The sequence below is a fragment of the Saccopteryx leptura genome, chromosome 12, assembly GCF_036850995.1.
Source record: "Saccopteryx leptura isolate mSacLep1 chromosome 12, mSacLep1_pri_phased_curated, whole genome shotgun sequence".
NCBI lineage: Eukaryota > Metazoa > Chordata > Mammalia > Chiroptera > Emballonuridae > Saccopteryx > Saccopteryx leptura.
In genome coordinates, this window is record NC_089514.1 from 7,740,959 (window position 1) to 7,759,046 (window position 18,088).

The 18,088-nt window shown below is 51.8% G+C and overlaps 1 protein-coding gene across 1 annotated transcript in view; it reads right to left on the minus strand.

The window, feature by feature from the left end:
• Positions 1–15,437, minus strand: part of EEPD1 (endonuclease/exonuclease/phosphatase family domain containing 1) — a 93,732-nt gene extending 78,295 nt beyond the window's left edge. Inside the window, exons 1-2 of the mRNA XM_066354126.1 lie at positions 14,973–15,437; positions 13,636–14,635 (exon numbers count right to left, since the gene is read on the minus strand). Coding sequence (XP_066210223.1) covers positions 13,636–14,513 — 878 coding nt within the window. The 5' untranslated portion in view covers positions 14,514–14,635; positions 14,973–15,437. The remainder of the gene's footprint in view (positions 1–13,635; positions 14,636–14,972) is intronic.
• Between the last annotated feature and the right edge of the window lie 2,651 nt (positions 15,438–18,088).

Below are 18,088 nucleotides of genomic sequence, written 5' to 3' on the forward strand. Positions count from 1 at the left end.
CTGTCCCTGTGCTGTCAGCTCTATTGACTCCCAGAGGTTAGAACGAACCCACTAAGCAGCAGAGCCCAGGCCGTGGCCGCCAAGGACCCACTCCCTGCTTCCCCGAGGGTGCTGGATTCCGCTGCACCCCCCCCCCCCAAGTCTTACAAGGAAGAAAATTCTCCAAGCACAGAAGGGATGGGGTGGGAGGAACCTAAAGGAAGACTGTCAGATATCAGGGCTCTGGGTCCCCCAGAAAGTGAAATGCACTAGCAAGAGCGTAGGAAGGACCCAAGTGTGATCTATTCTTTCTGTATGTTTTCAATGTTTCCTATCAAAACTAAAGGCCCCGACTTGGACACCAGAAAAATAAACTTCACGGTCTGGCCTCGAACTCTGCAAAAGACCGAGGTCGTGGCATCCGGCTCTGACTCTGGCAGCCACCAGGTCCTTTGGAAACGGGTTATAGAAAAAGAAATTTCTGATATTCACCTGGTACCACTGGGTTTGGCTGAAACTAACTGGAGAGGCGAGCTTATGAACACTTAGTAGGCAGAGTCCTCCCAACTCGACTGAGTCACCGAGAAAGTAGAAGAAGCAAAGAAGCAATTAACACTAAAGATAAAGATCTATTTAAAAACACGGTGTATTTATAGCTCGTGCATAGCCAGACACTCCGTGGGTGGAGTACGTACAGACATATGTCTGCAGCCACACACGCAGGAATCCACGGACACGTGAGAAGCAACAGGGATTCCCAAAAGCGAGACTCAATAAGTGAGGTTTAAACCATAAAAAAGATCATTCCAAGGTCTTTGACCTCAAATGTGCCCTACGGCAAAGTCTGACTCACCGCTAGAGCTGTTCCACACACATAAAATTAATTTTAAATGTAAACATTTATAATTTGGAGTCACTACATTTTTTTGTTTGTTTGTTTGTCTGTTGTAAAGCCAGCAGCGTATCTGGGCTTTTCTGCTGGGTCCACGCATATTTGCACACCGACTCATCCAAGAAGCACAGTCTGTGGTTTGGGGTAGACTCAGTGATTTATGCTTGAGAAATATACTCATGGAGAAAGGTAAAATGTACTAAAATTACTCAGGGGGGGAGAGGATACGGCGGAAGGAGATTAAACTTGAGAATATACAGAGAGAGCCTCAAAGAGGTTCTGAAAGGATGAGAACAATGGGCCTCCATTACAAACCCAGGGTGTACGGGGAGGGGGGGGGGGGGTCACGGTAATGAGGGTGGTTCAGCATCAGCACATTGGAACCGGTAACCAAGCAAAACAGGGGAGCTTCATTCCTCGGAGATTTTTAAAAACAGGGACTCGAAGTATCTAAGATTTAACTTCAGAAAGAATGCATGGGACCTTCATGTAGACACAGGTTCAGCTCTATGAAAAGTTCCAGAAGAGGGTTCCAAGGTCAAGATGGTGGAGGAGGCGAGCACTGTGCTTACCTCTTCCCGCGACCCCATCAGAACGACAACTAAATTACAGAAGAGGCCACCTGGCAAACCGACTGACAACTGGCTGAACGGAAGTCCTGTGACTAAGGCTTTACAGAAGAGGCCGCATCGAGACTGAGTATAGAAATGCAAAAAAAATAGTGTGACCTGTGGTGGCGCAGTGGATAAAGCATCGACCTGGAACACTGAGGTCGCCAGTTCGAAACCCTAGGCTTGCCTGGTCAAGGCACCTATGGGAGTTGATGCTTCCTGCTCCTCCCCCCTTCTCTCTCTCTCTCCCTCTCTCTCTCTCTCCCTCTCTCCTTCTCTCTCTCCCTCTCTCTCTCACTCCTTCTCTCTCCCCCTCTAATGAAGTCTTAAAATAAAAAAAGAAATGCAAAAATAAATAGCTAAAGAAATACAAGTTCCCCCCAAAAGGACTTCAACAAACAAAGAAATATAGATGTTCAAGGAAAGGATGACTTCACATTGCAGAGATGTCAAGTTTCCTTCGACTCCAACCGTAAAGTCAACTCGATTCCAACCCAAATTCCAACAGGGTGTTTGAGAAACTCAACCTGACCCTAAAACCTATACACAGTTAGGAGAATTTTAAGAAGAGCAGGAAGGAGACTGCCCCAACCAGAGAGTCATGGTTTTAGACACAGTACGGAAAAGGCACAAGAGATCATTAAACTTGACGGACACCTGACAAAGGAGGCTCCCCAATCGATGGAGGGAAAGACAAGTGGTTCACAGATGATATTGGGAAAACTGAAAAATACAATAAAATAAAATGGGACCCCTATCTCATTCCTACACAGAGGCAGACTCCAGGGAAAGTAAGAGGAAAACGTACAGGCAAACTTGGGGTGAGATGGGATTTGCTGAACAGCATCCAAAGGGAAATTCATCAGTTTGATCACTTCAAAATGCAGAACTTCTGCTGAATGAAGGGTATCACAGACCAGGGCAACACCCTACCTGCCCGCTGGTCATTTAGTAGCCATCCTGGTTATTAGATCGACCCGCTCCGGGGAATACCCCCAATTACACTGAGCCCTTCACACTTTCTAGACGTAAGAAGACTAGCAAACAGCTGTCCCTCCCTTTCTCAACCTCCTGGTCCCGTCTCCAGGTGTGCAGCTTCTCTGCGTCTGAACCGAGCGAGAGAGTCTGGGTTCTTTCTGGGTAGTGCAGCCTGGCATTGACCCGGCTCCCTACTCACCAACCTTGTGACTTCTGGCAAGTTGACTTTAAAATCATGAGGTTAGTTTTCTTACATGCAAGGTAAGGGTCCTCTACCTACCTCTCTGGGATGGCATGAAGATGAAGTCGGTTAGTGAACAGAAACCACTTAGCAAAAGCACTCGGGCGGAGTCAACAGTTCACGAGTGTCCCGTCTGGGGGTGCAGACCCCATCACCCAGGCAGCTCCTACAGAATGGCTGTGAGGAGAGCAGGAGCACAGGCCAGCAGGGAGGCCCACCGCTGGGGCGCTTCACAGAGAAGGCAGGGGAAGCCACCCCGCAGCTGACCTCAGGGCGGCCCCTCTGAATCTCACCTTTCCATGGCAACTCTACAGGGCACTAGCTGCCAGAGGGCAGGCCGACAGCATGCGCTACCACTGCCCGTAGCCAAGGACAAGCCAGGGACTTGGCAGAGCGGAGCCGCTGCCTCGCTGGGGGCGGAGAGACGGTTTCGGAAAGAAGACCGGAGCCTGGCAAGTCGGAGGGAGAGACATGCGAGGGAAACGACTCCCGGCCCCTAAGGGCCGGTCCACACTTGACCTGGCCCGGCAATAGACATCCCTATGCCGGGGGGACCTGCTCCAGGAACTCAAGTGCAGGATTACCCAGCATTTAAACTGTTCAACAAGGCCCTGGCCGGTTGGCTCAGTGGTAGAGCGTCAGCCTGGCGTGCGGGGGACCCGGGTTCGATTCCCGGCCAGGGCACACAGGAGAAGCGCCCATTTGCTTCTCCACACCCCCCTCCTTCCTCTCTGTCTCTCTCTCCCCCTCCCGCAGCCAAGGCTCCATTGGAGCAAAGATGGCCCGGGCGCTGGGGATGGCTCCTTGGCCTCTGCCCCAGGCGCTAGAGTGGCTCTGGTCGCAGCAGAGCGACGCCCCGGAGGGGCAGAGCATCGCCCCCTGGTGGGCAGAGCGTCGCCCCTGGTGGGCGTGCCAGGTGGATCTGTCTGACTGTCTCTCCCCATTTCCAGCTTCAGAAAAATACAAAAAACCAAAACAAAACAAAACAAAAATAAATAAATAAACTGTTCAGCAAGCACCCTGACACCATCATCTCTCCAGGAGAAACCCGAAGGAGCCGGCAACCTTTCTTACACCATCCTCTGATGGGCTGAACCGTACCCCCTGCCCCCAAATTCATATGTTGAAGTCCTAACCCCCAGCAGCTCAGAATGTGACGGTCTTTGGAAACAGCATCTTTAAAGAGGAAATTAAGGCAAAAGGAGGCCACTGGAGTGGCCCCAGTCCACTACGGCTGGTGTCCTTAGAAGAAGAGGAGGTTTGGACACAGACAGGTACGGAGGGAAGACCCCATGAAAACATGGGAGAGGACGGCCATCCGCAAGCTGAGGAGAGAGGCCTCAGAAGGAACCATCTCTCCTGACGCTTTGATCTTAGACTTCTGGCCTCCAGAATTGTGAGAAAAGAGATGTTTGCGTTTAAGCCACCCAGCTTGTGCTACCTTGTTACCGCGGCCCTGAGAAACTAATACACCTCTTTCCCGTGGGAACAAGCATTTTTTTTCTCAGAATGAAGGCTTTTTTGGCAGAAATACTGACCATCTTCCCCTCTCTGCGGAGAAAGCCTCAGGGCTGAAAGGGACTTGGGTGATTCAGAAGAAACGTATACACTTAAGAATAGTGCCTTTGCTAATACCTCAGTCGACAAAAATACCACAGCTAGGTCGATAAACACAAACACTGAATTTGAAATCAGGGGTTGTGGATGGCTTTGCAATCTTATCTCTCACTGCCTGTCCAGTTTCTTTCCATACCTTGGTCCATCAAGGACAAAATGTTACAGAGCTGCAAAGATTACGTAAGTGGTTGTAAATGGTAACATTTTGAACAACCATCTAATAATCTCAGTTGTCCTTCAGTGAAAAGTAACCCACAAGTTAAAAAAAAAAAACAGAAGCAACATTTAGTTCTAAGCTGAAACTGTAACAATATCTAACCACGTTAGACTAGTCAAAAACTAACACAATGAGAGATTATAGATCAACTCAGCAAAGTATCGCCTGGCATTCACCTGAGTTCAGTTCACGGGTAACAGTGACACGGCAGTCTCTCGTGCGGGTTCACGTTTGGGCACGCGCATTCAACGTGAACAAAGCAAACCTGAACAGCATATCCGGAATAGTTCAAAAGGACCGTGTGGGGTCATGAACTTGGAAAAGGATTTAATAACCCATCCAGCCCAGTCCACCTGCTGAAACCCCTCCCAGCTTACTGTTGATCGTGAGTTTTGTAAGCAAGCCATCTCTGTCACTGAACAGGACGCTGACAAATACAGGGTCTTAAGTCAAAACAGAAAACCAAACGTTGCTCCTTCATCTCTCTGATTTCTAAAATTTGTGAGAACTTTTTTTGGGCGGGGAATTGGGAGAATGAATTCTTCACCTGGTAACTTACCCAGTTACCTTTCTGAGTCGATCTTCTAGAGCAAACAGTACTGGGTCCATGGCCACCTGCAGATCCTGCCAGGCTGGGCAGTATCCACAGAGGGCAGTGCTGTCAGTACACAAGTAAGATCACTCGGGGGCAGGTACGAGTGTGTTTAAACACAGGGCAGATGTCCTCCTAACCAACCTCGAGGGACCCACCAGACTGTCCCCAGTTCCTCCGTGAAACTTGCTAAGGGCTGGAACCCCGTGGACACGAGCAGCCCCCCCCCCCGCCAGATCCACTGTGCACATCCACTCTCACGGGGTGCCTGTGCGTGCCGGGGTCGGCTGCGTCCATCCTGGGCTTGTGTACGCCAGGTGTGCCTATTACTCTGCTCCCCTAACACAGGACATCAGCTGTGGGAACAGGGGTGAGCAGGAGAGGTTGTTTCTGAGAAAACAAACATGAACGCTGGGAAGGCTCCTCCAGAAGCAAGCTGTTTGAAGACACTGCTGTCAAAATAGGTGTGGGCACAAGGATTGTAACAGACTGAGGAGTCATAAATACATGCGATCCTGCGCTCAGACTGCTTTGCAAACATCCTTGCTCCACTTTGAAGAAACAAAGATCACACACACACACACACACACACACACACACACACACAGGGATATCATTATATACCAGCAAACTTGTGAAAGTCCACAGCTTAGGGAACGCAAAACAAGTTGGTGAAGAGAACTCTAGTCTAGCACGCAGGCTGGGGCGATGAATAACATACAAATATGTGGGAAAGCATTAGTGAACTCAGGTAGGTTTTCATCATCAAACTTCGGAATCTCGTCGCTTGGGTTATCATTCAAGCTCCACTGCCCAAAAGCTGTGTGACCTGGGGAGGCTGACTCGGCTCCCCTGAGCCATCTCTCCTGTATTTGTAACAGAGGGTGAATAATGCTACCCACCTGTAAAGCTGCTGAGCCCTGGGCCTCCGCCACAGTAATTATCAGTGTTAATTATCATTGTTGCTGTCCCTTTGCACAACAACTGCAACCACGTGGTCACTGAAAACACAACCACCCCTGGAGTGGGGGAGGGATGTGCAGTATTTTACTGCTTAACATGAGTCCTCCAATGAAGAATGACTGGGGACCACTTTGTAAAGAGCCGACCAGTAAAGCGACCTAGTGACCTGAAGCAGCAGAGGTCACCCTCCAAGCAAGGAAGGACGGAGCCCTGAGTCTGCCAGCGGATGAGTCCAAGGCCCAGTGTCAGTCATCGGTACTCTGAGGCCACGAAAACTTGTCCGCGTTCCCCCTTTTAGAAAAGGGACCCTACAAAAGCATTTAACTCAGACTGGATCTGTGTACTGGCAGAACATTCTTCACCTGCTGAGTGCACCCAGTAAACAGCGATAAGGAAGAAAAAACTAAAGGAAATACATTCTGGAGTTTTTGTTTCATTTTTCCCACTGACTTGGAGGGCAGGGGAGAAGGAAGCATCAACTCGTTCCATTTAGTTGTGCTCTCATTGGCTGCTTCTTGCATGTGCCCTGACCGGGGATCAAACCCATGACCTCGGCAAGCAGGGACAACGCTCTGTCCACCCACGACACAGCCAGGGCCAGAGTGTTTTATTTTGTTTGTTTGTTTGTTTAGAATATTGGATCAATATGTTAAAAAGCACCAATTCATCCAAGACCTCCCACTTTAAAAGACATCTCACTCTCCGCCCAGTCCTTGAGAAAGAAGAAGTCCCACCTTCACCCTCCACCCGGGGGAGGAAACGGGACCCAGATCCCCCCAGCACCATAAAACCGCACTCCAAACACACACTCTATTCCATGTGGCCTCAGGAACACTCTCTGGCCCGAAGCACTGCATGTCAGGAGTGCTCAGTGGCCTCCAGATAAAAACAATTGAAGGTCCTGCTTAACAGCTTAATCAGGTAATGGCTGGACCAAAATAGAACTCGCAGGAAACAAGGGGCGTTGGAAACAAACAACAAAGCCACAGGGTGAGGGAACTGAACCCAGGAGAGAAAACCAGGGCTTCTTCATCCAAGAGTTTGGGAGAAGGAGCCAAGGCTTTTCCTGGGAATGAAACGTCTGCTCTGAGCCCGTCTGCTCAGGGTTCCCGGCCACTGGAATCCAGCTCGCTGTTCAGCAGCTGTCAATCCAAACATCACACTAAAACCTGCTGTCCAGACCAGGGCCATGTCTGAGGCACAGGGTCAGGAGCTTCTGAGCTCCCCAAGTGTTAGTTGAGGGCTCCCAGTCCGCAGGCAGAGCCGGACACCTCCGTAGCACCTCCTGGGTGTTTGGATGCTGCAAGTTGCTGGTATGGAATTTCCACCGAGCCCTCCATGGCTGCCCACAGACCACGCGTCTAGGATCCGCACACGAAATTCTGGCGAGATGCATCCTCTTATCTGTTGCCGGCAGAGTGGGTTATGAAGGAATTCTATATCCAGGATAAGATCTTTTGTAAGGTAGGGCAATTTTGAGATAAAAATAACACACACCTCGCTGCTCTTCTCTGCTGGGAGGCGCTGCTGCATGTGGGAGTCTAACATGTCCCTGTCTGAACATTCCAGATGCCGAGGTTGGGTGGTGGGCCCCCTCGGCCCCCCAAGTGTCGGGAACTGACTCCCACTTCCTGCTCCTCACTTGTCAGCTGCATGGGGGTGGGGGGCTGCTAACTTTCACCCCGACGGCCCCCACGCTCCTGCCACTTCAGACCCCAACCTCCCCTCCAGACTGGCTCCCTCCCATCCACCTGACTGGGTCCCGTCCCTTTGGCCTTTGCCCACGCTGAGGTCACACACGTGTGAAACCAGGCAGGCGGGCAACAGATCTCTGTGCTGCCTGAAGCTGTACCTCCTCCCTCATGACACAGGTCACCCGGGGGCTCCCTGCGTCCTTGACCTCACCAGGGAGTGGGCACAGAGGACGTGCTCAATCTACATCGAACTCGATTGATGCAAATGTCTTCTGATAGCAATAGTCACCGAAACCCCTCAAATATGCCCTTGTTTCATAGGGAACTGATACCAAAGAGAAAGTAGCCTCGTCAGCCGCCAGCCTGTGCAGATTTCAGACCACTGGGCCTCTTCCTCCATCCCCGATGGGCCCGGTGAATAAGGCAATGGCCGAGGGGAGGGGCGAGGTCGGCAAGCTGCGTCGTGTCCACACAGTGCACAGGCGCCCAAGTCGGCCCCGGATTTCTTAAATACCTCTGAGCCTGTCTTCTAGAAATCTACCCGGTTAATCCCTGCAATATCCAAAACATAGGCAAGTCCTTCCAGTTTTCACCACTAAAAGATCTCTCTTCTCCACCCACTTCCCCATTCTCCTAGCCATTATCCTTTTATAGCTTCTTCCCTGCAACAGCTTCCCTATGTAACTCCCCGGACCCACTCCCAGGAGACCCCCAGCAGCCACAAGCTAGTGACAGGTAATTCATCAACCCCTGTTCCTAATCCACTGCGGCTTCATCTTGCTGTTGAAATAAGAGCCTTGGAGCTCCACCCACCTGGCCCTGCCTCTCCCTGCAACCCCAGCCACCTGCCACTCCCGGAACTCCGCTTTCTGTCTGGAACAAGCAGTCTCAGGGCCTTTGCACGTGCTGGTTCCTCTAGGGGAGCACTCTTTTCCCCCGACATTTTTCCATACCTGGCTCCTGCTCGCCCATCAGTTTTCAGCAGAGACCTTCCATGACCCCTATCGACCTCAAAAGCTTCTCTTCCTCTTGCCTCCATCCTCTCAGCATGAGCCGCTGTCTGTAATTATTTAACTGCGTACTGCGTGTTTGTATTCCTGCCTAACATGGACGCTTCACGGAAGCAGAGGCTATAACCTGTTCTCCATTTGATTACCAAAGCTTGACACAGAATCTGGTACCTAATGAGAGCTCAGAAAATATCTGTTGAATGAATGAGTAATAATAAAGGAATGAACTTCCCCTGGGACAATCAATACCATCAAATCTCCAAAACCAGATTCCAGATGGGGACGACTTTCTTGAAAGACAAAAGTAACATCCTTCCCTTGGGCGAAATAAACCCCACCTCATGCCCACACCAGGGCTTCTCTTCATTCACACGATCTCCTCCTGCTAATCTAGCGGTCTAAGTACTGACCACTTTTCTCGCTGGAAATGACCCAGGGCTCCCTGGCTCAGAAAACCAGAACTCCACCCTGGAGTTGGGCCAAGGTCACAGACTCACATTTCAGGGGCTGGGTGGAGGAGCCCTGAGCCCTCTGGACTGCTCTACCTCTGGCCATAAGCCTGGTCCTCCAGAAGAACAAAAACAGGAAGAGAACAAAGGCCCCCAGGGCCCCACCGCTGCCCCAGGAGTCTCGGTGAAGCCCCGCCAGCAGGAGACTCAAGACGGGCAGGAAACAGCAGGTGGGCCGGCGACCAGTCCAAGGACACAGAGTTTGGGAAAAGACACCTCCAGCTCCCAGCTCTGAAATCAGACAAATGCCTGGCATCAAATCCTGACTCCAACATCTATATTTCTGAGGGCCACAAGGATGCTATTTAGTCTGAGCCTCGGTTTCCATAGCTGTCAAAAAACAAATTTCAATATGTCTACTTTAAGGGGCTAGGTGGGCGCTTTGCCCTCAGATGTTACGTCTGGTGCATTCACCTCACCCTCCAATCTCCCAAGATGAGCCCCCTATACATATGGAAAAACACAACCAGATAGCAATCATACTCAGCGACTTTCTCAAAAAAAAAAAAAAAATTAAAAATAAATAAATAAATAAATAAAAATTTAAAAAATCTGGGCTTCCCAGAATGCTTTGAGGCTGAGCCACACACACTGATTCACATTTACCTAACTTGGTGAACCAACAGGGCCGAGCTGCCACCGGAATCCAGCGTGTGCATGTCCACAGCAACCACTCAATACCTATGTGTCAATGAACGGATCAAATGACAAGATGAGTCGTGTCCTTGTTGATCCAAGTAGCCAAGTCCGATCAACTAAAATCTCTTCCCACAATCAGAATGTGTTGCCAGGCACGAATTCACCTTTTCCTTTGACATTACAGACAGGCACGTGGCAAGAAAGCCTATTCAATACGTATGTGTCAGTTTCCATAGCTGTCAAAAAACAAATTTCAAAATGTCTACTTTAAGGGGCGAGGTGGGCACTTTGCCCTCCGATGTCACCTCTGGTGCACTCACCTCACCCTCTTGAGCATTCACACCAGAAAGCTCAAGACTTGGACACGTGCTCCCTTCTGACGGAGACCGCGGGGAAGCTGGGCAAATGGAATATTAAACCCCCTTCTCGTTGCTTTCAGAGACTGTCCCAGGCTTATTCTTTCAGAAACTGAAAGGGCTTTTCAAAACAGAACAACTCCTCAGCACAAAAAAAAAAGAAAGAAAGAAAATTAAACAATCATCGTTCTACATGCTGGCTGTCACCAGATTTTGCAAGGATATTTAGCAGAAGCATTCCTCTGTTAGTCTTGCTCCATAAACGCTGAACAAGGAACAGCATTACCTAAGACTGAGATTGGGCAAAGGAATCTGAGGAAATCTGTCCGTTCTGTGCCACATGGCCCCGAAGACTGGCGGCAATGGCATGACGATCTGGCTTTCTGCTGTCCTGCCTCAGCCTTCGCAGGCCAAACGCGGGTTCTTGGGGCGCACACGTGCCGGCCCACCGGGGCGGCGGCCTCGCAGGGCAGGACAGGACTCCAGCGCCATCAAGCCCCACAGCAGCAGGTGCCTTTAGTCTAAGACAGTTCTCCCAGGGCAAACCCGTGGGAAGGAAAACAAACGGTTTAGCTGTTCCTTTTGCAAAAGAAGTGCCTTTTTTTTTTTTTTCTTGAACTACATTTAATAGATTTAAAAAAAAAACAAAAAACAGACTTGGAGAGGTTAAGGAATTTCACCGACGTAACTCCGAAGAGGTGCAACCAGGGTTATTTTTGTTTGTTTGTATGTGTTTAAAGTGTGTTCACAATGGGTTTAATGTAAGAAACTGTGACTAGCTCGCAAGTTGGCGAGTGTCTTCGAACAGGCAGAGTGTGCGATGCGTGAACAGGAGGCAGATAAAGGCGCCTGGCTTACCACGCGCGGCGCCCACGCCAAGAGCATCAGTCCCAGCAGGTCTGGGTCTGAGTCCCCGGTGAGCCACCAATGAGCTGTGGGACGGAAGCGAGTCACAGAACCTCTTTGCTTTTAGCATCCTCACCCAGAGATGGAGATCCATAATCAAGGCAAGCCCTGCCTTCTTCCCGGAGCCAGTGGGAAAGCTGCTGGGTACTAGGAGGGCTGACCCGGAACTCAGCTGACCCTTGTAGGTACACGTGCAATAAAAAAATTTAAAAAAAGAAAGCAAGAGCCACCGGGAAACTTGAGAATCGCGGTAACACACAGCCCGTGCAGAATGTGCATTGCTGTTCTGCGGACACATGGTCCATCCACTTTGTCACAGTCGGCCGTGTTTTGGTGCCCTAGGACAGCCACACAGGCCCTAAGCCTAGGACTGCATGTTTACCAGACCCTAATAAGGTACTTGGGGTGTCCAGAGCACTGGACACATCATGAAGACACAAAAGACACCACCACCCCACAGGACAACAGGTGGGACCAAGTGTGAGACGTGAGAGATGCGGCCGCACCGGACAGGAGCTGCTAACACGTGCCCCTGGCTGCCCAGGTCTGCACAGCGGGGGGCGGGGGGTGGGGGGGGGCCCACTCTGAGGTCCGCTCTCCCCTGCTCTCTCTCCCATTTTCTATACGTGACAGTCACCTCTTCTAGAAGCCAAAGAAATCCCTCAAACTCTGACCAGAAAGACCATCATATGGTTGAATAAATACAGGGGATGATCTGAACAATCAATTAAACAAACATAGCACCTAGAAAGCTCTGGATGGATTTACAGAGCTTGTCAGCAAAGCTGGCACTGGGAACACACTTGACAGAGCAAGCCACAGGGACAGATGATGGCCCGGCACGTGGGACAACAGGGCTCAACCTTGGGTGTGCGTTGGAAGCAGCCGGAGTGCATGAGAAGACACAGAAACCCAGAGTTTCTGAGTCAGTCGCAGATGCCAGTGCTGGTCCAGAGACCACGCTTAAAAAAATCACTGTCACAGCTAAGGAGCCAGAGCTGCTGGGATGTCATTCTCATTGGGGCAACTTCAGATTCCTCTCCACCCCCCCCCCAAAGTGAGCCTTAAGGAAACCCTGATGGGAATGTAATGGCCATCCTGACCTCCCACCCCCCTCCTCTGTCCCATACACACACCCAAGCTGCTACGGATGAAGACAGTTACCAAGCCATTCCTGACAAATGTCTCCTGGGGCTGAGGCCGGTTCTCCCCTGTGTAAAGGTGATTCTGCTAAAGGAGTAGGTTATCCTGCAACACAGAGGACAGGGCAGGAAGAGCACTCAGGGGCTCCTGGGTGATGCACGGTCCCTCCATCCTCAGGGACGAGAGTGTGCCACTGGGACGGTGCCAGCGAGACGTTGTGACCTGGTTTTCTCCTCACCCACTTATCCTGATGCCCTGGCACAGTGCACTGTGACTCCTGTCTCCCACCCCGCACTCACTTCATGTCACCAATCCGGGGCCGGGCCAGCCTCACCACCCACCCAGCGCAAAGAAAAGCAGCAGTCGCCACAAACACACACACCACCTCTGGAGGGTGTCGGACTTGAGAGGGTGTCTGACCTGAAACAGACCATAAAAATACTGCTTTCCTTCCCAACGCTGATCACATTATCCAAGTCACTATTTTACTAACAGCAGGAATTACTGCCACAATAATATTGCTTCATTTTTATGGAGGTTTAGCGGAAGTTCCTACAGAGAGCACTGTTGTGAACAATGTAAACACTGTGATAAGAGCCCATCCCACAGTCCCTTCTCCCGTGGTTCCGACATAAAAATGTGTCCAATGTTCACGACGTGTCAGTATGACCTTTTGTGGCTATGGGACAGAAGAGGTTACATACATCTGGGGCTGCAACTGTGGCCCTGAATACCAACTTCAGGCTAAATAAGGAAAAAAAGCAAAGAGTGATTCATGCATGACATTTTGGTAAATACACAACACGCATGTGTTTGCAAATACCTGGTGTTTAAGCTGATTTTGTGCCCACAAGTAGGCATATTTGGTGAAACAAATGTGACATTCCCCACTCACTAAAAAAAAAAAAAAAAAATCTACTCTTTCTCACATGCAAAACTGCGCTATAGTTCCCAAGCTCTGACAGTGCCCAGGCTCTGAGGGCGTGGTGTAAACCCACGAAGTCTTGAGTCAACATTCTCCAAAGCAGTATCACCAATACAATCTCCACTCACCCCCAAATTATGAACTGATCTTAGCTATACCATGTTTATGATATGGGCCACAAACCCAAACAGCTGAAGCAAAAGGGGAGATCAGCTGCAGGTGACAATCTTGGCTGGGCCTCAGGAACACAGAATACTCTTGCTCTCTTCCCACCCGGCAAAGAGTCCACTCATATGCATGCACCAAGGAGGCCAAGCAAGAGCTGCCTGCACACCCCACAGCCTTGGTGGTCCCCGTGCTCACCTGTTTTCCAGGAGTGTCATGCACACCACCTCTCGCACCCCGGGGTTGTTGGCCTTCTCCACTGAACAGCCCTGCAGGTTCCAGGTGGCCAGCCTCAGCACCGGCCGGCCGTCCCTCGTGCCTCCAAAAGCCTCCACCGAAGGCCGAGTGGAGATAATCTGAGTGGGCCCACCTGGGGGCAGGTCTAGGTCCTCACTCTGCAGGCTCAGCGAGGTGGGGCTGGGGTGGGGCTTGGCGATGAAGGTCAGACCCCCGTTGGTGTGGGTGGACGGGGGCCTGGACCTCTCAGCGAACACCTGGTGCCGTATCCTGTCCAGGAAGGCAGCATTGATACCGCCCATCCTCACCAGGTCCTCGACGCTGCGGAAGGGTCCGTGCTCCCGGCGGTAGTCCACAATGCTGACGGCCATCTTCTCCGTGAGGCCTCGGATGCTCATGAGCTGAGCTGGGGTGGCCGTGTTGATGTTGACACGCGGGGTGAGGGGCACGGTGGTGGCCAGGTGGTGAGGCTGCTGCTCGGCCAGCAGGTCCCGCCGCAGGGAACTGGGAGAGTGCTGCGCAGAACTGCCCTTGCTACTCACGCAGATCTCAAACTTGACCTGCTCCAGCTTGGTGGCTCCCACGCCGCTGACCAATGCCAGGTCCTCCACCTTCTTGAAGCCACCAATGTACTCGCGGTACTCCACTATGCTTCGCGCCACAGCGCGAGTCACCCCAGGCAGGGTCATCAGTTCCTCCTCCGTGGCCGTGTTGATGTTCAGCCGCTCCTGATTCACCAAGATGTTGCTGAAGTTACAAGCTGCGCTGAACTTGCGACTGTGTGGTAGGTCCGAGGGGTCCCGGGGGATGGAGCGGTGGCAGCCCAGGGTGCTCCCCATGACCGGCCAGGATCAGGGGCCCAGGAAGACCTCACGACCACAAAAGAACTCTGGCTAAGAAGGAAGCCCAGGAGACCTTACAAGCAGAGAGGGCGTCCCAAAAGTCCCTTCCACTTGGCTACCTGGAAAACAAATGAATAAACATACAAAGCAATTGAATCAGTTAATCGATTTGAAGTAGGGCTCCCTACCTAGAGCTGGACTTCTTAACCACGAGTCCTGGGCTGGTGGCTGTCCTTGAACCTTGCACACAGAGAAGCTGGCCCCTGTGGATATTCCTCTGGGGAGGTCAGTTTTAACACATCGGGATCCAAAACGGCTCTAAATCGCTTCTCTGGGAAAGAGACCTATCCCCGTCAGCCCACACCTCTTGTTCCTGCCGGAATTCCTTCCTCGCTAGTGCGCGCACGAAGGTGTTCGTCGGCTCCCACCAGACCCGCCGCCGTTCCCGCGCCCCACCTCTCGGCCGCTCTCCCGGGGCGTCCTTCTTCCACCTGCGGCTCCCCAGCCGGAGCCCAGCCCCGGACAGCGCTGGGGCCCTCCTCCAGCCCTGGTGCCCACGCCGGTGCGGGTCAGGGGCCGGGCCACGGGGTCCCTCCCACGCTGCCGCCGGCCGCGCGTCCCGGCTCTTTCTGCGGGAGAAACTCTCAGTCACTCTCCTGGAGCCGGCACAGCTGCAGGGCTGCGGGGCGGTGGCAGCGGCGGCGAAACCCGACCGCCGCGGCTGCACCAAGTCTTGCGGCTGCACCAGGACTTGCAGCGTCGCTGCGGTTGCGTGGATCTAGGCGAAAAGTCCTCCACTCCACTCGGACGCGGGATCGGCCAGAACCGCATCCAGCGGCCAGCATCAGCGCCCGGGTCCCGCTCGCCGTCAGTGTCAGAGCCCAAGTCCGGGCCGCGCCGCCTGCGCCTCCGCCGGCACCACGGCCACGCCTCCTCGCGCGCGGCAACTCCTCCCCGGGACTTCGGAGGGCACGTGGAGGCGGGGCCACAGCGCGAGGCCCGGGCCAGGGTGAGCGGATCCCGAGGGCGCGGGGGCGGGGTCCTGGAGTGCGAGAGGCGGGGCTCTGAGTGCAGGGGCGGGGCCACGGAGCGCGGGGTGGGCCCGAGCGCGTGGGGGGTGGAGATAGAACACAGGAGCGCGGAGGCGGGGCTATGGGGAGGGGGTGGGGCCCTGGAGCTCGGAGGCGGGGCTTAGGGATATGAGGGCGGGGCCGACGCCTTGCGGCTGCAGGGAGTCACTAGAGGACTGTGGTGGAGTCCGCTCACCCCGGCTTGCGATTGCTACCCGGGACCGAAGGCTGGTTGTGCGGGTTCCAGGCGAGACCTGCGCGGCTGGTTTTCGGTGGGCGGAGCCCCACCGAAGAGAGGGGCGCCCAGGGAAGGACAGTACCTGGGCTCCAGCTGAGTTTAGTTCGTCTTCGGGGCTTGGGGCAAAGCCAGGGCACTCCTTGGGTGGGTGGAGGGCCACCCGGCGCGTCAGGGGTCTCGCTCGGGGCTGCAGTCACATCTAAGGACGTTCGAGAGGGGACTGAGTGGGATCTTTTTAACTTCTTACCCCACTTTCGGCCTCTTCTTTTCCACTGATTACCTTTGCACTGCTCACACAGAGAGGTCCTCCCACAACGCTGGTGACTCACTGTGCCGCTGGCAGAGGGCACACACCGACCATTGCAGATGTGTTCGTTCACATGGGTCATTTAGAGGGCTGCTCATTTATACATTTAGCACGGAGTAAATATGGATGTTTCTTTAAGCATGAAATTGAGTCATTAAGAAGGAAGGAAACGCTAGCAAGAAATGAAGGCTGCTTCCCAAAATTCAGATTTTGGATCCCACCACGAAATGACAACTTGGTTAAAGATTAAAGGTCCTGCTGCCGTCCAGTGGACACATGAAGCTGGAGTAGTCGATTAACGGACCATGTGCTGACTCCGTTAAATACTTTGACCCTGGTCATTTATGGTTCTGTGAAGTTTCACCCCCAACCAGTGTGACCAGTGCTTCTGCTCTAAAGTCCCAAGAGCAGGTCAGCAAAAGCAGGAACTCTCAGAGAAGACGGATGTGAGAAGAGAGGCAGCCAAGGCTTTGGTTACATGCTAATGCCTTGGAGGCACAGTCCTCCACTGTGCATACCAGTCGGGCCTCTTAATTGCAAGTGACAGAAATCCAAGTCAAACTAGATTAGACCAAAAAAAAAGGGGGATTTCCTGGTTCTTGTGCAGAGCAGTTAAGGAGTAGATCTTACCTCAAACATGACTGTATCCAGCTCCAGTGATGTCATCAGGACCTGTTCTAACCCCCTCCATCTATCGATTTCCACTCGCCCTCCCTCCCCAAAACCACACCACATTAGGCCCCTCCCTTCTTCCTATAATCCTGTTGGAGTAAGAAAAACAAATTGTTTAAGAAAAGCAGGAAAATCCCTTTTAGAGGAAGAAAAGTCTTTGTGGAGCAGAATGCCTTGCTGGGCCTTTGTGGCTGTGGATGGACAGGCTGGGGTCATAGCTAGTTGGATTGGAAACTGAGAGACCATGCCCCTGACCAGATAGCTCAGTTGGTTAGAGTATCGGCTCAAAGCACACAGTTTGTGAGTTCAATCTCCGATCAGGCCACATACAGGAATGGGTTGATTTTCTTCTCTCTCTCCCCCTCTCTCTCTCTCTCTCTCCCCCCTTTATTTATTGGCTAAAATCAATAAATAAAAAGTTTAAAGAAAAAAAATAGAGAATTCAAGTATTTTATATCCAACCAGGACACTTTGGAGGGTAAGAAGGCCACTTTTATCTCCAGTGGCACAGCAGGCATAATCTCTCAACCTAAGCGTGTGTTCCCCTTGGTAGAAATAAAGCCAGGAGGTAGCTAAACTGTTGTGCATTAAAATAAAGCCCAATGAAATGGCTACATTTTAAATGACTGGCCATAGCAAGTCTTGGTGAGGACACAGAGCCGTTGAAGCTCTCATACATTGCTGGTAGGAGTGTAAGATGATACAACCACTTTGGAAATCAGTTTGGCAGTTTCTGAAAAAGTTAAACATATGTTCCCACCCATTCCATCTCTAGATCAGGTGTTCCCAAACTTTTTACACAGGGGACCAGTTCACTGTCCCTCAGATTGTTGGAGGGCCGCCACATACAATGCTCCTCTCACTGACCACCAATGAAAGAGATGCCCCTTCCGGAAGTGCGGAGGGGGCCGGATAAATGGCCTCAGGGGGCCGCATGCGGCCCGTGGGCTGTAGTTTGGGGACGCCTGCATACTTACCAAAGAGAAATGAAGGCATGGAATCTAAAGACTTGTATGTGACGTACAAGGATCTTTACTTGTTATAGCCAAAATCCAGAAACACAGTAGAGATGGATAAACAAATTGTAGTATATCTACACAATGGAATACAACTCAGCAATAAAGACAAGCTATTAATACACACAATACTGAAAAATCTCAAAATCATAGTGAATGAAAGAAGCCAAGGGAAGGAAGGAAGGAAGGAAGGAAGGAAGGAAGGAAGGAAGGAAGGAAGGAAGGAAGGAAGGAAGGAAGGAAAAGAAAGAAAGAAAGATTGGTTATAC